Source organism: Budorcas taxicolor, chromosome 21 (genome assembly GCF_023091745.1).
Source record: "Budorcas taxicolor isolate Tak-1 chromosome 21, Takin1.1, whole genome shotgun sequence".
Classification (NCBI taxonomy): Eukaryota; Metazoa; Chordata; class Mammalia; order Artiodactyla; family Bovidae; genus Budorcas; species Budorcas taxicolor.
This window is the reverse complement of record NC_068930.1, coordinates 35,599,913-35,623,487: the sequence shown is the minus strand read 5'-3', so window position 1 is coordinate 35,623,487 and position 23,575 is coordinate 35,599,913. Positions and strand designations below refer to the sequence as shown.

Here is a 23,575-nt window from a genome sequence, read left to right as displayed (position 1 = left end):
TGATATAGCCTCTGGAATCAGACTACCTGGATACAAATTCTAACTCCATAATTAGCTAACTTCTAATTTTGAACCAATTTCTTTGCTTCTCTAAAACTCAATTTTCTCACCTATAATATAGGGATAAACAATAGTACCATTTTCAAAGAATTTTGTAGTCTTTTAAAAATACTTGTTAAGTACATATATGAGGAATTGAACATTAGTTACAAGGGGTAGAACAGTGTATGAAGCACATCTGTCCCAGTCTTCACAGAGCTTCTGTTTTACCAGGTATGGGAAGCAGGCATCATGTGATTAGTTATGTGACTAGTGTTGTGACACAGGCTGAAAGAATGTGTACAGGGTACACTGGGAAAGCATAAATGGGAACTGACCAAGTTAGGAGGGTCAAGAAAGGCCTCCCAGAAGAAGTGACATTTATATTAAAATCCTGAGGCTTTAGTTTTTGCCTGTTAGCTAGGCAGAAAGGGAGGTGAGAGGATAATCTAGGCAGAAAAAATAGCTCCTGAGAGAGCCCTAAGGTGGAAAAGAGCTTGTGGAATTCAGGGAACCAAAGAAAGGCCATTGAGGCTAGATCCTCGTGAGCAAGAAGTGAAGGGAATCAATTTGGGCAAATGAGGTAGACTGGGGCCAAAGCTGGACTTTGTAGGTTCAGTTATAAATGTACACTCTGGAAGGATGTCAGGTACAATCAGAAATGGATTTGGGGGGGAACAAATATGAATGCAGAGAAACCAATTAGATTATTAGAGTAGTCTGTAAGAAAGATTATGGTGACTTGGACTAGTATAAGTATGGCCGTCAAAATGGAGTCAAGAAACATTCAGGATGTAGAATTGGGGTGTGTCTATCCGCTCAGTTACCTCAGTCATGTCTGACTCTTTGTGACACACTGGACTGCGTAGCCCGCCAGACACCTCTGTGCATGGGATTCTCCAGGCAAGAACACTGGAATGGGTTGCCATGCCCTCCTCCAGAGGATCTTCCCGACCCAGGGATCAAACCTGCATCTCTTGCATCTTCTGCATCACAGGCAGATTCTTTACCACTGAGCCACTGGGGAAGCCCTTAAAATTCATAGGCTTTGGTAATGGATATGTAGATTAAGGGGGGCTTCCAGGTGGCGCTAGTGATAAAGAACCTTCCTACCAATTTAGGAGACATAAGAGTTGCAGGTTCGATCCCTGGGTTGGGAAGATCCCCTGGAGGAAGGCATGGAAACCCACTATTCGTACTCCAGATAGATGGCTTTATTTGAATAATTTCGTGATCATAAATTAGACCTACAGAACCATAGACTGTGAGAATAAAAAGAGGCCTTAGAGATTAACCACTCCATCCTCCTACTAGGAAAGATACAGTGATGTTGGGATAAATCACCATACATGAAATCAGGCGTTCTGAATTTGAGAAGCTGTGTTATCATTTACTGACTTCACAAGCTTGTTCAAGTTGTTTTACCTTTCTGAGCCTCTGTTTTCTCACTTGCACAATAAGGATAATAACAGATATATTTGAGGGTTGCTGTAAACATTTAATGAATTAAAGTACCTCTCATCATCTTACTTCCAACAGACTCAGCAAATTTTAAAGCCGAATGCCCTTAATTTTTGCAGAAAGATTGGAGACACACAGGTCATGTTGGTAACAATGGCTAAGGTAGAATGAGACCCTAGCCTCCTAGCTCTCGACACAGTAATCTCAACACATCAGTACTGCTTTGTAAATGCTTCTAGAACCTACTCATTCTTTCATTCCACAAACATCTAAAAGCACCAGGTAGATAGTAGGCACCTTAATTGCAGAGACAAATAGCTTACAGTCCAGTAGAAAAGACAGATTGTTACTGTTGTTAGTTACTAAGTCGTGTGCAACTCTTTGCAACCCATGGACTGTAGCCCGCCAGGCTTCTCTGTCCATGGGATTTCCCAGGCAAAAATACTGGAGTGGGTGGCCATTTTCTTCTCTAGGGGAGCGAACCCAGGTCTCCTGCGTTAGCAGGTGAATTCTTCAGTGCTCAGTCACTAGGAAAGCCCAGAAAAGATAGATAAGAGACATTTAAAATGCACTGCTGTTAGTGCTACAATAAAGCAGAATGTGCACGGGGTATTTGGAGACTGCAGTGAAGCACATGACTTATGTTGGCAGGTGGGGGAAATAGAAGACATACCCCATAGAGTGCAGCAACTGAAGCAGGAGTAAGAGGTGAAGAAGCAGAAGACTGCATGGAGAAGGGGGTAGTGGGCAGCTTCCTTTCTGCCTCCTACTCGCTTTACAGATTCATCCAGGGGGACTGCATACTGTATATTTTTTATTTTTAAATGCTGGCTTTATTTTTAACTTGTGAATGAGTTACAATAATATCTTTCTAATTGAAAATCAGTGTCTAAGTGCGTTAAACAGATATTTTTCTAACACCTTCTACATAGCCAGCGGGCTTCCCAAGTAACTCAGTGGGTAAAGAATCCACCTGCCAATGCAAGAGATGCAGGTTCAATCCCTGGATAGAGAAGACCCCCTGGAGAAGGAAATGGCAACCCATTCCAGTATTCTTGCCTGGGAAATCCCATAGACAGAGGAGCCTGGGGGGCTATAGTCCATGGGGTCACAGTCAGACATAGCTTAGCGACCAAGCACCCATACACATAACCAGTGTTGTTTTAGGCGCCAGGAACAGAAAGAAAGTGAAGTCGCTCAGTTGCATCCGACTCTTTGCGACCCCATGGACTGTAGCCTGCCAGGCTCTTCCATCAGTGGAATTTTTCAGGCAAGAGTACTGGAGTGGGTTACCATGCCCTCCTCCAGGGGATCTTCCTGACCCAGGGATCGAACCTGGGTCTCCCGCATTGCAGGCAGACGCTTTACCATCTGAGCCACCAGGGAAGCCCAGGAAGTTGTTTTAGGTGCCAGGAACAGAGCAGCGAACAAAACAAAACCTCGCCCTGGTGGAGTTTATATTCTAGCTTTGAGGGAGAGGAAATACCAACACATAATAGTTTAGAAGGTGACCATTGCAGTGGGAGAAAAATAAAGCTTGAGGAAACAGGAAAGGGAACTGGGTTTGTGGGAGAAGGCTGTGACTTTTAAAGAGGTGGTCTGGGAAGGCTCATGGATAAGGTGGCGTTTGAATAGAGAACTAGCAGAAGAGGGGGAGTGAGTCTGGGATACCTGGGAGGACACCTGCGAGGAGAGTATTCAGGCAGAAGAGATAATAGAGCGAGAGCCAGCAGAGTGAAGCACATGAATTTAGAAAGGTTACTGAAGAAGTATGTCAGGGAGGGGCTCTTTGGCCATTATGCATTTTTGGACTTTAACTTTGCAGAAAATAAGAAGCCAGGGATTCTTTTGAGTAGAAGAATGATATGATTCAACATTAATAACAAAGAAATTTCCAACCATCAAGACCACTAAGGCATATAGTATAGAGTTTGCTAAAATTATTTTATGTAGGATTTTGACTGCATAAAATATATAAACAGTCTGAAAGGCATAAATGTATTAAAAATACAAATGTATTTGGGATAAAATACAAAATCCTCTAATACTGTCTTAATATTGTTTATGGAATTTTGAAAAGATAACATTGAAAAACTATTAGCCATTCCTATGTAATTTCTTTTCATGCGTTCAAGCCAAGTAAATCATCAGGGTAAATATCTTTCATGACTTCTATTTTTATAACATAGCATGTCATAATGTAACATGAGCCATAGATGTTTTACAAAACATCAGTGGTGCAAAGACTGTTGTGTGTCTGAAGACAGTTTAGCTAAGGAAGTAAAATGGTGCCAACAATGTAGAAACCTGTGTCTGATGCTGGAGTCCTTCCACACTTTTTTGCCTTTTTTGTTTTTTTTTTCCTTATACTCTGACACTGACTTGGTAGGAGCTTTCTAAACAATCTCCTGTTGGTTCTTAGTGAGTTTAATTCATATTCCAACCATTGTGAACACACTGTACAACTTAAAAATACTTAAACCCAACTTCACAATACTGAAAATTAGTTGGATAGTATTACCACTGATTACCAAGTTAATTTTGTCTCTCATGGAATCATATTACAGAGGGATAGATTTATACTACTAATAAAAGCATCTTTCTGGGTTGCAAAAAAGAGTGTAGGAAGTTTTTGAAACATGGTAGGAGGTATTGGGGTGAAAAAAGAATATGAGCTCGTCCTTTAAAAGTGATAGTGACTTTTAATTTAATTTTGCTAAAACACTTTCCTCAGGGCTTGGCCTTATAGATATTGGGTTTCTCCTTGGAATAGGTTTAGAGAACAGTACTTATTCCAGCCCTGATGGTTTCTTTCTTTTCAGGAAAGTCTCTTTCTCCCCTGGACCATGATTTCCTCAACTATAAAATGAAACAATCTGATTCTAAGTTTCTTTCTAAATCTAAAACTATATGAAATATCTGCAGATTTTGAGAGGGCCAAATGTTTTTTGAGAGGAAGGAGAAATTTAGTAAGCATATGTACATGAAATTAACTTCTAGTTTGCTGCTACTGTGAGAGTAAGATAATGACCACACCAGCGTATCCTAAAGAAATATACTAGAGGAAGAGAAACTGTGGCTTTTTAGATTTCTGCCTCAGAAGTGACAAATTGAGAGGAACCAAAAGTTACATAGCTCTGATTTTTCCCAGGCCAAGCCTGGCACATTCCGGCAGGTGGTAAAGTCACACGCAGGGCTGCATGCTGGGAAGGTAACCTTCCCCTGCCCTCCACAGACCACCCACCCCAGGATGGAATGTTTTCCAGACTCAGGTAAGCCAGGTGTGCAGTAGTGTGCAGGGGGAGGGGAGAATGTTGCTAAAACACCTTTCGTAAAGGACAGGCCCCTGAGCTTGCAGTGTGCCCTTGGCCCAGCAGCGGTATTAGAAGGAAGTTCAAACTCAAGTGTTAGTGTATAAGCATATATCAGAACTCTAGATATGCATTTCATCTACTAAGTGTCCCAGAAGAGCAGGCCACTAATGAGTTAGTTTACCTCCAGCAAGTAACAGTGATACCCAGCTAGACAAAAGACAGCAATACAGAGTACTGCTCTGAATAGAATATCCTTTACAGTGTAGATACCTTCTCCTTAAAGTTTCTCTTTATCAAGTCTCATTCTTGAAGACTAGAAAGAACCTTTTGTCTAACTAAAGATAAGCGCTTTCATACCTTAATTCAGGCAGTTTTGAAATTCTTTCTTAGATGAAACATCAGTTTCCTATGAAAGCATTGCAGTAAAATGATTCTAAACCAGCAGAAGAATCTATATAGAAGGATGGAGAAAGCTTCTGTGATTTTGAGTAAGGTGATGTCCTGATGAGACAAAGTCTCCACCAAAGGTTACAAGCGAAAGAAAACTATTCTCAACAGTGAAAGGATCAATGTTAAATGAAGAAATTAGAGAAAAACAGATGTGGGGGGAAATCTGATGAGGTGAGGGGCTTAGACTGTTGGAAAATAAGAAATCAGGATGAGAAAAATAAAACTGTTCAGTACAGTGAGGGCCTTTGGACTCAGGTCCCTGGTCCCAGGGTTCACCATGACAAGCCTAACAAGGGAGGCTTGGCTCCTAAGGAGGAGGAGAGCTCCTTGGCTCCTGCAGACCACAAGGGTTCTTCGTATAACTGGCAAATTGTTAGAGACTTTTTTTCATTTCTGTTTACTTTATAAGAGACTGGTAAAATGGTGTTTCTAAAATAAAGCAGAAATCCTCAATGAAAGACAAAAATCAAAAGTTGTCAGCTGTGGACAAAGAATATAAAAATAGTGTAAACATATATCTGATTTACTTGACCTTGATTGAGCTTATTTTAGGGGACGGATGAAGAAGTGACATTTGGTCCCTGCACCACATTTATGGTTTCTGAATAAGAGACTTAGTATATTTCATTCATAATTATTCCAACAATCTTTAAATAAAGTATTTTCATGCTCTTTGGTCACGAGTAAAGTTCTTATTAATTAAGAACTTTTAATGGAAAAGACATCAGAAAGGCCGTGTTTGACCTATGATCAGTTTTCACCTCCTTCCACTAGAGACAGTTTCTCCAGAATTCCCAGAAAAAGAGATGGCCAGTGGGAAGTTGGTGTGGGGTGAGAGAAAGCACATGGCTTTAGAGTCTAACAAACTCAGGTTTCAATCCCAGCTCTTTAACTATAGCTGTGAAACTTGGATGTGTTGACTGCTGTCTCTGACCTTTGAGATGTTAATCTACAAAAATTAAATGTGATGGTATAAGTGAAGTGAAAGTGAAATGAAGTCACTCAGTCGTGTCCGACTCTTTGCTGCGACCCCATGGACTGTAGCCTACCAGGCTCCTCCATCCATGGGATTTTACAGGCAAGAATACTGGAGTGGGTTGCCATTTCCTTCTCCAAATGGTATGGTATAAGGAAAATGCTTAAGTGCTTGGCATAGAAGAAAACCCTAAGAAATGTTAGTTTTCATCATTTTTTCTCTGCACCACCCCCCCCCCCGCCAAATAAGTTGTGGCTCATAATTTAGCCTTTTTTTTTTAAAATACCTCAAGGTTGTCATTTTGAGCATAAACAGGTATACTGTTTTTAGTAAATAATAATTTCAGTGCAAAAAAAAATGAGTCCAATAAAAGCAATGAGTCTCAGATTGCAGAGCCTTTAGTATTCTTATATCTGTTTTTTCCTTGAGCTTCAAGAATAGTATCTTGTTTTGCTTCCCTGATAGCTTAGTTGGTAAAGAATCCACCTGCAATGCAGGGGTCCCTGGTTTGATTCCTGGGTCAGGAAGATCCGCCGGAGAAGGGATAGGCTACCCATATCCAGTATTCTTGGGCTTCCCTTGTGGCTCAGCTGGTGAAGAATCCACCTGCAAAGCAGGAGAGCTGGGTTCTATCCCTGGGTTGGGCAGATCTCCTGAAGAAGGGAAAGGCCACCCACTCTAGTCTTTTGGTGTGGAGAATTTCATGGACTGTATAGTCCAAGGAATTACAAAGAGTCAGACACGACTGAGTGACTTTCACTTTTACTTTGCTACTCTAAAATGGCCACCACTTCTTCATATTGTTCTTTCTGTTCTACTATAAACCAGTAAGCCACAGCTTGCTACACTTACTTGTAAAATCAGAGTCTACAGGGTCTAAATGACCTTACAGTAAACAGAGAATCTCTGTGTCTTTGACCATGGACGTACTGGATATTCAAATGTTAGATGAGCAGGTGATTAAATAAATGACATTAATTTTGGTATCTCAGAAGTCTTTAATATCTTCATGACTCTCAACTATATTTTTAAAAGATCTGATTACTGGGTTAAAATGCTTCTAGAAAAGGGAAAGGTTGCTAGGAGCACGTGTATAGTGTTTTATTTGAAATATTTAGTATCAGTACAAGGTTTTTGAAATGAAAGGAATATGAAAATTTGTGATGTATGAAGAACCCTGACATTACCCAGAAATGTGTTTCTCATATTCTTTCTGAAGTTCGTAAAAGAAAAGAAAAGTTGTGCCTTTATGATGATTTGCTGAGTTGTAAATGTGAAGTGTTTACCTAAAGTCATGTGACCTGCTAGAAGAGGAACTGGAACTTGAACACAAAGCCGTCTGATTCCATGTTTAAACTTTCTTCCTCCCTATCTCTGGCCTGTTGTCTCTGCCCCTTTCTTGGTAGCAAGGTCTTCAGGAGCCTCTGTCCTGGGAAGAGTGAACCCTTAAGTAGCCAATATCACATGCCAAAGCACAGTTCCCAGCCTGGTGATTACATACCTAGCCACTGTGCTTCCAGTCATGCTTCTCTGTGAGAGCTGCTGTTCATACCCAGTTGTATTTACTCGTGGTAGTAGTAGGAATCATAGTAAGAGTAGCAGTTGCTACTTCTTTTTGGATGTAGCAGATGACACTTCTGTGGGACTTACCTATGAGCCAGACACTGTGCTAAGGCTTTACATATGTTGATTCATTGGATACTGTAATTATCTTCATGTAACAGTTGAGGAAACTGAGACACAGAAAGGTTAAGGAACATGTCTAAGATCATATATCTGGGGCTGGAACCCAAGCCCACGTTCTGACTCCTTGTCCAACTTTTAACAGCCATATTACTTCCTGTAAACTATAAGTAAACAGCTCAATATGACTCTGTGTATTAGGGGAAATTCTGGAGAAATACTATTATATTTTACCATTTTGTAATAAATGCAAAATTTTTCCTCATAGAGGAATTTAGATTAGATGTTTTAAAAATCTACTTTGACAGGAAACAGAGCTATTGTGGGAAGGGGGACACCTTCCAGGGCCCAAGGGTGGGCTCTTGTCTAACACTCAGAAATGAACTGTCTGAGGAGACATGTGCTGACAAAACAAGAGACTTTATTGGGAAGGGAGACCCAAGGAGAGCAGGAGGGTAAGGGAACCCAGGGGGACTGCTCTGCCATGTGGCTCGCAGTCTCGGGTTTTGTGGTGGTGGGATTAGTCTCTGGGTTGTCTTTGGCCAGGCATTCTGACTCAGAGTCCTTCCTAATGACACACGCATTGCTTGGCCAAGATGGATGCCAGCAAGAAGGATTCTGGGAGGCGGTTGGACACATGGTGTCTCTTTTTGACCTTTCCTGAACTCTTCTGGTTAGTGCTTGCTTATTAGTTCTGTGCTCCTGACCGGGACCTCCTGTTGTAAAATAACTCACACACATGGTTACTGTGGTGCCTGACCAGGATGGATGGTTTCAGTCAGGGTGTGCTTCCCATAACAGTGCTATCAATTAACTAGTTGGCTTGTTTTCTGAGTTTATACAAATTTTTAATACTTTATTCAGTTAAATAAGTAATATTTATTGAGTGCTTATTATATGCTTAGGATGAGATAAGCATTTTATGTTATTAGCTCATTTAGTCCTCACAAGAACCCTCTGTTATCGGTAATGTCATTATCCCTGTTTTATGAGAAAATTGAAAATTGGAAGTAGCGACCTGCCCAAGGACACCTAGCTACTAGGGGCAAAATTGAGATTTGAACTGACAGTCTGACTTTAGAACCAGTACTCAAGCATTCAAATAGCACTTCTAGAATTTCAAAATTATTTATGATTCCAGAAATTTTCCGTATCATCTCTGTTCATTTTTGGTGGTTTTATTGAAATACAATACTGTATTTTTTCCATCTAGGTTTATGTTCCAGATGAAAATACTGCTATTTTGGGAAGAAATACAAATAAGCAAGTTTTCGAAGGCTTGACAACTGGACTTCTCAAAGTCAGTGCTGCGGTTTTTGGCTGCCTGATTGCCAGTCGACCAGATGGAAACAGCCAGCCAACTACACCAAAAATATCAACACAGGAAATGAAAAGCAAACCCTCACAAGGTGATGCTTTTAACAGTCGAGTTCAGGACCTCATCAGGTAAGTTTCTAGATTTCTTAAAACTTGTTTGTTTAAAAAAATTATTTTAAAATAATTTTAAGTCTCAGGGCCCATGTGATGGCAATTGTTTTCACACCATCCAAAAATTCCTGATAGAAAATATACCACATTTTGTAGAGAGAAGAAAAGTCCTATTAAGGAAAAGCAGTATAGTTAAAGCTCATCTGTCATTCTTGGTATTTAATATTCAGTATTAGAATTAGAATTTAACTGTTTTTGCTGTCAACTCTTTCCAACTCAAAGAATTTCTAAGAATTCCCCTATCTCAGGTCATCTCTCCTTATAAATTTTTTCAGATTTTAAGTACTCAGAATAGCTGTCATTAATTGTCGCACCCATTATTAGTAACGTATTATGCTGTTGTTTAGTTGCTAAGTTGTGTCTGACTCTTTGCAACCCCATGGACTGCAGTATGGCAGGCTTCATTGTCCTTCACTGTATCCCGGAGTTTGCTCAAACTCGTGCATTGAATTGGTAACCTCATTTTATCAGAACTCTCCACTATGACAAAGAACTCTTGACTCCCGGTGTGGAAAGGAAGAATCTTTTAGGGGCTTCCCAGGTGGCACTAGTAGTAAAGAACCAGCCTGCCACTCCTGGGGATGCCAGAGACAAGGGTTCAGTCGCTGGGTTGGGAAGATTTCCTGGAGGAGGGCATGGCAACCCACTCCAGTATTCTTGCCTGGAGAATCCCACAGACAAAGGAGCCTGGTGGACTACAGTCCAGAGAGTCGCAAAAAGTCTGACGTAACTGAAGTGACTTAGCACTCACACAGAAAGTGTAGAAACTCTAGAGGACAATGATATCCTCTGGATCCTCTGTAGTTGTGCCCCAGGTGATGCTATTGGTAAAGAACCTGCCTGCAGTGCAGAGACATAATGAGATGTGGGTTTCATCCCTGGGTCTGGAAGATCCCCTGGAGAAGGACTTGGCAACACACTCCATTATTCTTGCCTGGAGAATCCCATGGACAGAGGAGCCTGGTGGGCTACAGTCCAAAGGATCACAAAGAACTGGACACGACTGAAGCGACTTAGCTTGCACACACTCCACTATGACCTGTCCGTCTTTGGTGCCCCTGCGAGGCATGGCTTATAGCTTTGTTGAGTTATGCAAGGCTGTGATCAATGAAGGAGAGTAAGGTATTGTAGTAGAGGCTTTGCAGCCCTGTAAGTGTAGGATTTCTAATTCAGACTTTGTTCAGTTCAGTTCAGTCGCTCAGTTGTGTCCAGCTCCTTGCATCCCCATGGACTGCAGCATGCCAGGCCTCCCTGTCCATCACCAACTCCCGGAGTTTCCTCAAACTCAAGTCCATTGAGTCAGTGATGCCATCCAACCATCTTATCCTCTGTCATCCCATTCTCCTCCCACCTTCAATCTTTCCCAGCATCAGGGTCTTAGCAAATGAGTCATTTCTTTGCATCAGGTGGCCAAAGTACTGGAGTTTCAGCTTCAGCGTCAGTCCTTCCAATGAATACTCAAGACTGATTTCCTTTAGGATGGACTGGTTGGACCTCCTTGCAGTCCAAGGGACTCTCAAGAGTCTTCTCCAACGCCACAGTTCAAAAGCATCAATTCTGGGAAAACCATAGCCTTGACTAGACGGACTTTTGTTGGCAAAGTAATGTCTCTGCTTTTGAATATGCTATCTAGGTTGGTCATAACTTTTCTTCCAAGGAGTATCTTTTAATTTCATGGCTGCAGTCACCATCTGCAGTGATTTTGGAGTTCCCCCCAAAATAAAGTTTGTCACTGTTTCCATTGTTTTCCCATCTATTTGCCATGAAGCGATGGGACCAGATGCCATGATCTTCGTTTTATGAATGTTGAACTTTAAGCCAACTTTTTCACTCTCCTCTTTCATGTTCATCGAGAGGCTCTTTAGTTTCTCTTCTCTTTCTACCATAACGGTGGTGTCATCTGCATATCTGAGGTTATTGATATTTCTCCTGGCAATCTTGATTCCAGTTTGTGCTTCATCCAACCCAGTGTTTCTCATGATGTGCTCTGCATATACGTTAAATGAGCAGGATGACAATATACAGCCTTGACGTACTCCTTTTTCTGTTTGGAACCACTCTGTTGTTCAAACTTTGTAGGTAAGGAAATTGCTCAGTGGGGTTAAAGGTTATGTAATGAATAAGTTTAAAATTTAAGTAGGAGAATTGAGACTGGAACTCAGGTCTATCTGGACTTCCAACAGCTGTATATTTTCCACTACACAAAGGTGGCTATTTCGAACACCTGTTCACCATCAACCCTGCTTCCTTCCACGGTCACCTTTTCTCCGGGGAAATTTATTCCTACTCTGACATTTGAATTCTTTTTCCCTGGTGAATCTGGAATCAGAGAGGACATTTAATTTCCCAAGATTCCATCTGGTGTTAATCAATTACCTGTCCCACCTAGCAGAAACTCCTCTGTGATCTGCACTGATCTCTGACTCCCAAAACCCATGCAATTTGTTACTTTTTGAAGCTTATAGTAGGTTAATAGGAGAAAGAGAATGCCCTCTTCTGCATTCGCTTCTTTCTCAGTTCATAAATTTCACCTGGTCTCTTGTAGTGCTTTCTTGGAAACAGTTGTTTCATTCAGGATCTTTCTTACCCTTGATTACTTTGTTAACTTGTCCCTTGCAGCCGCCTGCCCTCTCTCCCCAAGCGTATTTATTGCTCGAGGGTACTAGGCAGGCCCTTTGGGTGCACAAACCATTTATCATGCAGCACTTGACTTTGACCCTCCCTGGCCTTTCTCTCTGTTGCTTGATCTCATTCAATTTCCCCATGTCCTTTTGGTCTGTAGAACCTGGCCCTCCCTGCTGATAAATGCCCAGCATCCTCCCTTGGGCTACTGTGTGATGCAGCGGCCCTGCATTCTTGTCATCCAGACAACTCAGCTACATGCCTCGGCTACAGTGAGGCAGAAGGCCCACCTGTGATTTAGTGCAATTCCAGTGGGCCTTCCAGGAGAAAGTACCTACATTTTTACACTTATTATTATAGTTACCAGATCCTTCATTAAGAAAACAGGTTATTGGGGGGGGGGGGGAGATAACAGTGATGATCTGCCAAACCAAATAATTCATGTAACTTAAAAAGGATGATAGGCAATTACAGTGCTTCAGAGCAAAACAATGTCACTCTATCTGGCTTGAACCACTTTTGGTAAATAGTGTTTTCTTGTGGATAATGCATTGTTAGCTGGCTTGATGATCCCTATGTGTAGGACCACAAACTTTATCTCAGATCTTCCTAGTGAAGCAAACACAATATGTGTAAATAGTTTCATGCTTTCTTTCTCACCTTCTCGAATATGAACTGACAGGAAATCTCACTCCACTCCCTGCTACAACCTGGGCCTTTTTTGTCAGTTCATAAATCTCTAGCATTGTAAAGTTGTGAGGGAAGGGTTCCAACACAGTTTTTGGCACTGTTCTCTTGCCTGTACCACTAAGGTAGAGCTGGAAAAGGGTACATCATTCTGACATATGTCTCTTTTCTCTCCTTATCTGGCATGGAAGAGGCAAGGGGGTGTCTATCCGAGATGAGGTAATAACAGTATTTATTCTCCTTATTTTAGATGATTCAGTCCAGTTCCTAGCCCTAAGGGATCCTCAGAAATATCTATCACCTCAAAATATTGCCACTTGTACTCACTTTATGCCAGACACTTTACAGGGTCCTGGGATACAAAAACAAATTAAAAAAAAAACTTGAACAGAATATCCAGATAATATCTTTTGGCTGTAAAACATTCGAATTTTTTTGTAAGATGCAAATGTTGGTAATTTCATGTGTTTATCATAGTTCTAGGAAAGCAGTATTATGTATAGGATAGAAGCAGATTGCAATGTGAAAAAAACACTGGTTTGAAATTTGCCCAGGAAATGCATCAGTCCTGAAGCTCTGCAATTTGGTTTTTTTCCTGGCTTTATTGAGATATAGGTGGACATATATAGCGTTGTGTAAGTTTAAGATGTACAACGTGATGATTTGTTACACGTATATGTAGGGCAAAATGATAACCACAGTAACTGTTAGTTAACACCTCCATCATCTTACATAATTACCTTTTGCGTGTATGTGTGTATATTGAAACATTTAAGAGCTACTGTTTAGCAGCTTTCAAGTATGTAGTACAGTGCTGTAGCTTGCAGTCCCTATGCTGTATGTTACAGTCCTAGAACCTACTCATCTTATAAATGTCAGTTTGTACCCTTTAACCAACATCTCCCCATTTCCCCTACCCACCCCCAGCATTGGGCAGCAAGCATTCTACTATTTCTGAGAATTCAACTCTTTCAGATTCCACACAGTATTTGCCCTTTAACTGTCTAACTTATTTCACTTAGCATAATGCCTTCAAGGGCAACCCATATTGTTACAAATTGCAGGATTTCCTTCTTTTTTATGGCTGAATAATATTTCATTTTATACACACACACACCACTTTGCAGGTGTGCTCAGCTGTGTGCAACTCTGTGGAATTTTCCAGGCAAAATTACTGGAATCGGTTGCCATTTGCTCCTCCACCCAGGGATCAAACCAATGTCTCTTGCATCTCCTGCATTGGTAGGCGGATTCCTTACCACTGAGCCATCTGAGTGTGTGTACTTAGTCGCTCAGTTGTGTCCAGCTGTTTGCGAACTTGTGGACTCTAGCCTGCCAGGCTCCTTTGTCCATGAAGATTCTCCAGGCAAGAATACTGGAGTGGGTTGCCATGCCGTCCTCCAGGGGATCTTCCCAACCCAGGGAGTGAACCCAGGTCACCCACATTGCAGGCAGATTCTTAACCATCTAAGCCAACAGGGAGGCCCATGAGTGCTGGAGTGGGTAGCCTCCAGGGTATCTTCCTGCATTGCAGGTGCATTCTTTACCAGCTGAGCCACAGCTTTACCACTTTTCTTTATCCATTCATCTGAGGAGGGACACTTAGCTGCTCTGGATAATGCTGCAGTGAACATGAGAGTGCAAGTATCTCTTTAAGATAGTGATTGATTTCCTTCACAATAATACCCGGAAGTGGAATTGATAGATCATATGGTGTTTCTGTTTGTAATCTCTTGAGGAATGCCGCACTGTTTTTCACAGTGACTATACAAATACACTTTCCCACCGGCAGTGTACAAAGTTTCACTTTTCTCTCTACATCCTGCCAATATTATTTCCTGGTTTTTAGGATTTCTTTTTTGTTTGTTTTTTATAATAACTGTCTTAACAGGTATTAGGGAGTATGTCATTGGGGTTTTGATTTGTATATCCCTGATGATTAATGATGGTGAACATCTTTTCCTATATCTGCTGGCCGTTTGATTCTGTTCTTTGGTAAAATGTCTATTTAGGTGTTTTGTCTATTTTTAATTGAATTATTTGTATTTTTACCATTGTGCTATAGGAGTTCCTGCAACAATTTGGAAGACATAGAAGATCACAATGCATTTTTTAATACACAAGCATTGTCTTTAATCCCACCACCCAAAGATAATCACTGGTTTTAATTTTGGTTTTGGTGTACATATATGTGGTTATTTTATGAAAACAAATTGTAATACTTACACATAGTTTTTTATGTCATACTTTTTTCATTTCTTTTATTCCAAATCAACAGAAACTTGCAAATGACTTTCTACTGGCTTTCCAAGTATTTAATTATGTGGCAATGATTTGCTTGTGCATGTGTGCTAAGTCATTTCAGTCATGTCCAACTCTTTGTGACCCTATGGACTGTAGCCTCACCCCTCTGCCCACAAGAATTCTCTAGGCAAGAATACTGGAGTAGGTTGCCATGCCCTCCTCCAGGGGATCTTCCCGACCCAGGGAACAAACCCACACCTCTTATATCTCCTGCATTGGCACTTCTTTACCATTAATGCTACCTGGGAAGCCCAAGGTGATTTGCTTCAGGTGACCTATTACTTAAATAGGTTTATCTAGTATTTTACTATTATAGATAACACCGTAAATAATATCTTTCCCTATAATTGATTATTGTTTTCTATTAAACTTTGGGAAGTATAATTTGGGGTCAAAAAATGTGTATTAAGGATTTTGATACAAACTGCCAAATTGTCCTACATGGAGAGATCAAATTCCCAGCATCCACTGGATCATGGAAAAAGCAAGAGAGTTCCAGAAAAACATCTATTTCTGCTTTATTGACTATGCCAAAGCCTTTGACTGTGTGGACCACAATAAAATGTGGAAAATTCTTCAAGAGATGGGAATACCAGACCACCTGACCTGCCTCTTGAGAAACCTATATGCAGGTCAGGAAGCAACAGTTAGAACTGGACATGGAACAACAGTACGCTAAGGCTGTATATTGTCACCCTGCTTATTTCACTTCTATGCAGAGTACATCATGAGAAACACTGGGCTGGAAGAAGCACAAGCTGGAATCAAGATTGCCGGGAGAAATATCAATAACCTCAGATATGCAGATGACACCACCCTTATGGCAGAAAGTGAAGAGGAACTAAAAAGCCTCTTGATGAAACTGAAAGAGGAGAGTGGAAAAGTTGGCTTAAAGCTCAACATTCAGAAAACGAAGATCATGGCATCCGGTCCCATCACTACATGGGAAATAGATGGGGAAACAGTGGAAACAGTGTCAGACTTCATTTTTCTGGGCTCTAAAATCACTGCAGATGGTGATTGCAGCCATGAAATTAAAAGACGCTTACTCCTTGGAAGGAAAGTTATGACCAACCCAGGCAGCATATTCAAAATCAGAGATATTACTTTGCCAGCAAAGTTCCATCTAGTCAAGGCTATGGTTTTTCTAGTGGTCATGTATGGATGTAAGAGTTGGACTGTGAAGAAGGCTGAGCACCAAAGAATCGATGCTTTTGAACTGTGGTGTCGGAGAAGGCTCTTGAGAGTCCCTTGGATTGCAAGGAGATCCAGCCAGTCCATTCTAAAGGAGATCAGTCCTGGGATTTCTTTGGAAGGAATGATGCTGAAGCTGAAACTCCAATACTTTGGCCACCTCATGCGAAGAGTTGACTCATTGGAAAAGACCCTGATGCTGGGAGGGATTGGGGGCAGGAGGAGAAGGGGACAACAGAGGATGAGATGGCTAGATGGCATCACCAACTCGATGAACATGAGTTTGGGTGAACTCCAGGAGTTTGTGATGGACAGGGAGGCCTGGCGTGCTGCGATTCATGGGGTCGCAAAGAGTCGGACACGACTGAGCGACTGAACTGAACTGAGAGATTACATGTGAGTATGTCCTTGTACCTTCAGCCTAGACAGTGTTGAATAGCATCATTCTTTTGAGTCTTAGCCAGACTGGGAGGTGAAAATGTTTCATTTCTATATATTAGTGATGATACTGCACATTTTTAAATGTTCACTGGCCATTTTAATAGGACTTTCTTGGCGGCTCAGACAGTCTTTTGTGAGTTGCCTATTCATGTACTTGCCCATTTTCCTATTGGAGGTCTTGACTTTTTTAGTTGTAAAAGCTCTTGATACATGATAAGATCATTAGGCACCTGCATGAGGAGCAACCATATGAAGAGGTAGCAAGAAGACAGCCATCTGGAAATCAAAAAGAGCAGCCTCAGAGGAATCCAACCCTGCTGGCACCTTAATCTTGGCTTTTTTGGCCTCCAGAACTTTTCTGAGATATGGGTGGAATATACTAAAGAACAGCCAGCCATCTTGTACTATGAAATGGATTCCAGTGCTGTAGATGATACTCCTATTTGTCAGGATCAGTGTTGATTCCCTGTGGTAAATGCTCCATTTACAAGGTCTTCATTCATTGTTTGTGAACTTATTGTGCCATCAAACAGATGGCCTCACTAGAAGCCCAGATAGTAACTATGCATAGACAAGAACCACTGTGAAAACTCAGAATAAAGAAAGTGGGTAAGCCTGAAGCATCTCTTACTGGACCTCAGAGACCAAGAAGTACCTCATTAGAAGGGTAAGAGGAGCAGCTGCTCACTGTGCTCCCACAGGCCAGCGCAGTGCTGTATGCAGGCCTCCCCACAAGCCTGTGGTTTCTCCAGTACTAAGAAGGAGCCCAAATGGACATCTAGCTCCCCCAGCATTGTGGGACACTTCCACTTTGGTCTCACCTAACAAAGATTACTGGGGGAATCTGCAGGGCCTGACCAGTGGAGAGCAAATAGAACAGGGGAGCGTGGTGCTTCAGCACTCAGATCTTGGTGGACTGTGCTCCTGGCTACCGTGGTGCCCAAGCAGAGATCCCAGGCAGCAGCTCTGCCCATATATGAAGTTGAGCTGTAGCCCCATCTGGTCAGGGAATTCAGTTGGCAGTTCTGCTGCTTGGGTCCCCAGGCTGTACCAGCTACAGAGCTTGTTCTACCATGCAACCTGGGCAGGAAAGCAGGTCATCATCTGTGCCTTCTTGCTCACCATTGCCTTCATTTCTGAGCATCCAGGAAGGTCAACTATGGAACCTAAGCAGCTGCAAAGTCCAAACTACAGCCCTGCTCAGGCAGGGCGTCAAGCCAGCAGCCGTGTCCAACTGTTGAGCTCAGCCTCTGACCCCACATAACCAGGAAGACTGAAGAGTAACCTTGGGAAACCTCAGAACCCAGCTATGGTCCCATACTCAACTACAGAGCATAGCCTGCAGCCCCACCCTATAATGAAGCCCAGACAAAATTCTTCTCAATCACAGAGACAGTTTCTAGACCCACCCATCTATGATGTACAACTGGAGACCGCTCCCAACCAGAGAGCCCAGCCAGCAATCTTGCTTAATATCAGAGCACAGCCAGCAGCCTGATCAAGAAGCCCAGCCTATGGCACAGGCTTTCAGAATATTGAAGAAAAAACTGCCAACCAAGAATGCTGTAGTCAGCAATGCTGTCCTTCAGGAATGAAGGAGAAATAAAGATTTTCTCAAACAAAAGAAACAGAGGAAGGTCATCACCACTAGACCTCCCTTACAAGAAATACTATAGGGCATTCTTCAGGTTTAAAGAAAACGGTGATAATTAATAAGATAAAAACATATGGATGTGTAATACTCACTGGTAATGCTAACTATATAATCAAAATCAGATCTCTGGTATTATAATGGTGATACATAAAATTCACTTACAAGCTAGTTTGGAAGTTAAAAATCAAATGTAATAGATGTAACCATAACCACAGAAATTTGTTATTGAATAAACACTATAAAAACATGTAAACTGTAACATGAATAACCTGAAATATGAGGAAGGAGAAGCAAAAGCACAGTTGACTTTTAAACAACACAGGTCTGAAATGTGCATGTCCACTTACATGTAAGTTTTTATTTTAATAAATAACTGTAGTGCCACACAATCTGTAGTTGGTTGAGTCTGCAGGTGCAGAACCAAGGATATGGAGTCCCAGTGATGGGACTTGTGCATCTATGAATTTTGGTATCCACAGCAGGTCCTGGGACCAATCCCCCACAGATACTAAGGGACAACTGCATAAATTTTCTGTATGTTGTCGAACTTACCAACTTAAAACAGAATGTAATATGCACCACAGCTTCCTTGTCCATCATTCATCTGCCAGTGGACACCTAGGTTGCTTCCATGTCCTGGCTATTGTAAACAGTGCTGCAGTGAACATTGGGGTTCATGTGCCTCTTTCAAGGCAGTGAAAGAAACACAGATATAGAGAACAGACTTTTGGACTACATGGGAGAAGGTGAAGGTGGGATGATATGAGACAATAGCATTGAAACATGTATGTTACTATATGTGAAACAGATGGCCAGTGCAAGTTTGATGCATGAAGCAGGGCACTCAAAGTCAGTGCTCTGGGACAACCCAGAGGGGAGGGAGGTGGGAGGGGGGTTCAGGATGGGGGACACATGTGCACCCGTGGCTGATTCATGTCAATGTATGGCAAAAACCACCACAATATTGTAAATTATTCTCCAATTAAAATTAACTAATTTAAAAAACAGAATGCAAGAAGTACATTTCCCAAAGAAAAACCTATAGTAGATACACTTAATATAAAGAAGTCAAAGCATACTGTCCCAAAAAGTCATCAGATCACAAAAGAAGACAGCAAGAGAGGGAACACAGGTCGAGGGGGCTAAAAAACAGAAAATAATTAGTGAAATACCAATAGTAAGTCCTTATTGCTAAGTCACTTCAGTCGTGTCCAACTCTGTGCGACCCCATAGACGGCAGCCCACCAGGCTCCCCCATCCCTGGGATTCTCCAAGCAAGAACACTGGAGTGGGCTGCCATTTCCTTCACCAATATATGAAAGTGAAAAGTGAAAGTGAAGTCGCTCAGTCGTGTCCGACTCTTGGCGACCCCATGGACTGCAGCCTACCAGGCTCCTCCGTCCATGGGATTTTCCAGGCAAGAGGACTGGAGTGGGGTGCCATTAGTAGCCAGTAATTACTTTAAGGGCAAATGGATTAAATTCTCCAATCAAAAGACACAGAGTGGCTGAAGGATAAAAACAATATCCAACAACATGCTGACTGTAAGAGACTCATTTTAGCTTTAAAGACACAAAGACTGAAAGCAAAGGGGTGTAAGTATTTCAGAGAAACGGTAACCAGAAGAAAGGAAGGGTAGATTTTAAGCTAAAAATGGTTAAAAGAGACAAGATCATTATATAATGATAGAGGGGTCAATCCACCAAAGATATGACAGTAAGTAATTATTTATGCATCCAGTGTTGGAGCCCCTAAATATATAAAACTGATACTAACAGAACTAAAAGGAGAACAACAATACAGTAATATGTGGGGACATTAATACCCCACTCTCGACAATAAATTCCTGGAGAAGGAAATGACAATCCACTCCAGTGTTCTTGCCTGGGAAACCCCGTGGACAAGGAGCCAGGCAGGCTACAGTCCATGAGGCTGCAAAAGAGTCAGACATGACTTGGCAACTACACAGCAAGAAGAAACACCCAACAATAATAGATAGATCTTCCAGACAGGAAATCAATAAGGAAACAGCAGATTTAAACAGCACTTAGGCCAAAAGGACTTAACAGACATATATAGAGCACTCCATCCAACAGCCGCAAAATATATATTGCTCTCAAACACACATGGAACATTTTCAAGGATGAATCCTATGTTATGCCACAAAAGAAGTCTCAACAATCCAAAAACATAGAAATTATGTCAAGTATCTTCTCTGATCAGTGGTGTGAAACTAGAAAACAGTAATATTTTGTAATCAATACACAAATCATCACATTGTATACCTTAAAGGATGTGTATATTAACTGTATCTCAATAAACCTGGGAAATAAAACATTAACCCTTATCTTACAGGTTTCAAATGCTCTTTCAGTTTGTCATTATTCTCTTCAAAAATATTTAAATTTTCTATGAATTTATGTAGTGTATCAACCTATACCTTACAAAATTATCAATACCTATGTACCAACTTGACGTCATTTTTCAGTAACTGATAACATTTTTCCATATTGTCTTAGATCTTTTTTCATGCTGGTAAGAAATCAAATGTGGCAGGTACAGCTAACTCCCCATCTACATCCCTTTCTCTTGCACAGTGATTTATCTCTTGAGAGAGAGTTAGAGTATGTGTATATAGTTCCCATGCATTTTTTAGATTATTTGTGTATAAGTGTGTGTAATATATATGTGTATAGTATATATATATTTTTTAATATATTCATATAATAAATAAACAAACATTTCTGGTTTTGTATGTAACCATACAAAATTTACATAAATGCTATCATACAATTCTCTCAATTTCTATTTTCACATAACATGTTGAGATTTATTTATGTTGATGCGTATAATTCTGATTAGTTCATCTTAACTGCTCTAGACATTTTTTTAAATGAATAAATTCCCAGTTTGTACACCTATTTGAGGTCAGTAGTTTCTATTTTTTCACTATTTGAAGCAGTGATACAGTGAATATCCTTGTATAAGCTTCTTTTGCACCTGTATGTGAGTTTCTCAAGTGCATATGCCTACAGTAAGAATTTTGAATCCTATGATAAATCCATGTTCAACTTTACCAAGCAGCATCAAATTGTTCTCCAAAGAGTACACTTCCCATTAGTAAAGGATAGGAGTCCCATTTCCTCATATCCTTATCAGTGTTTTATGTTAACATACTTAGTGATTTTTAAGCCCCTTTATCAGTCTAATATTTGTGAAATGGTATTTTGTGTTGTGTTAATTTCTCATTGTATTTATGACTAGTAAGTATGCATGCATCTGTTTTTACAATACTGCCATTATTACTACTAGTGACAATAAAACTAATAATAAAATATATCAAGTTCTTTGCATGTATTAGCTTATCAGTCACTTATCACAAGAACCTTCTACTAACACTGTTATATCAAAAAGAAAACAGACTAAGAAGGGCAAGGTAATTTGCCCATGGTCATCCAGTAACTTGTGGGACTAGGGTTCAATATGTCAATATGTCATTTTCCTTTATAATAAGATAATAGGGCTGGTGGTCATCATTGCATATTTTCCAATTTTAAAACTATGGGAGATGATCAGTAACCAGATGAATATATTTCCTAACATAAAAAGAGAAAGGGAACATTATTTTATGCCTTGTAAACAGTAAACTTAAAAGAGGCTACCAACATAAATTATTCATCAGATTCTCCTTCCTTTTACAAAAGAAATGTGTTAGTAAATGAATAGTGGTAGGGATTTTAGGGCACTTACAAGCAGAAGCATCAGTTCCTTTGCACATATCACTGAAAGATTGTATGTGTTGATTTTCAGAACTGCTATATTCAGAGTCCTTCACTTTTCATATATGTGAATGCAGTAGCACTGAATTGGTATAAAATCTCTACACTAAGGCTGGTATATCTGCAAGGTACTTCATAGTCTTCAGATGTTTGCAGTTATTTCTGCTTTGTGGACTAAGAGCTACTATTGTTGATCTGGGTTAATAAACAGTTCTAGAACACTGTTTAATAGACTGAAAAGATGAGAGTAACTTCTTAAGTGATATTGTCAACTCTCAGAACTGGTACTTTTCATAACAGAGGGCAATTGGATTCTTGCTGCTTGTTATACTCTTAATGGTGATAAGGTTTTAAAAAGTAGAGAATCTACAGTGGCATTGGAAGTTTAGGTTATAACAAGAGTGCCTGAGTAGCATCATCCTGAATCCTTGCATTCTAGTGAATTTAGCTCCTTAGTAGGAGCTTAAGAAGTATTCCTTTTCAAGAGTATAGAAATCCGTATAAATCATTTCAGTTATTGTCAGACTCTAGACTGGTGAGGATGATCAGATAATCTCTTTCTTGAAGAAAATAATATTAGAGTAGCCAACAGAAGTAAACAGAACCATTCATTGAAATAACTGATTATTCAGGGATAAATCTAAGGAAATAGTTGCTTAAGATATTGTACTCAAATCTGTGTTGTCATTTGCTTGTTAGAAAGGCCTAAGCCTGTGTTTATTAAGGTTTCTCTTTGAAGGTGAGGGCTTCCCTGGTGGCTCAGCCAGTAAAGAATCTGCCTGCAATGCGAGAGACCTGGGTTCAATCCCTGGGTTGGGAAGATGCCTGGAGAGGAGAATGGCTACTCACTCCAGTGTTCTAGCCTGGAGAATTCATGGACAGAGGAGCCTGGGAGGCTACCGTCCATGGGGTGGCAGAGTCGGACATGACTTGAGCAACTTTCACTTTCACTTTTTGAAGGGAAAGATGTTACCAGGCTATGCACATTGGTAACACATATTTGTCCCCACATCTAGCTACGTGGTGCACATCGGTCTGATCGACAAGCTTTGTGGCTGCTTCCTCTCGGTGCAAGGCCCCGTGGATGAGAATCCCAAGATGGCTGCGTTTCTGCAGCATGCCGCAGGACTCTTACAGGGAATGTGCACGCTCTGCTTTGCTGTCACTGGAAGGTAAGGCCTCGACTCGATGTCAGTCTGGACTCAACTTTTGAAACATCTCTTGGACTTTGCTCGTTCTGGAGTGGTTTCCTAGGGATGTGCATGGTCATCTCGGCCTCTTTTCCTGTTTGTGCTACCTCTGGCCTTATTGGCTTCCCATACCGAGACTTGTCGAATGTTTCTAATTTTCCCTGGCTACAAGCTCCTGTCAGGGCCTATTTTTCTTGTTGGTGTCATTCACTTATCTATAATTTCTATAAGAGACCATCCAGTCCCTCTTCCACTGAGATCCAGAGGAATCAAGTGATTTCCTTGAGTCAGGA

At 40.9% G+C, this 23,575-nt stretch overlaps 1 protein-coding gene across 1 annotated transcript in view; it reads left to right on the top strand.

The window, feature by feature from the left end:
- Nucleotides 1-23,575, top strand: part of SCAPER (S-phase cyclin A associated protein in the ER) — a 353,763-nt gene that overhangs the window by 262,644 nt on the left and 67,544 nt on the right. The window contains exons 24-25 of the mRNA XM_052659727.1: nt 9,137-9,369; nt 23,109-23,264. Coding sequence (XP_052515687.1) covers nt 9,137-9,369; nt 23,109-23,264 — 389 coding nt within the window. The remainder of the gene's footprint in view (nt 1-9,136; nt 9,370-23,108; nt 23,265-23,575) is intronic.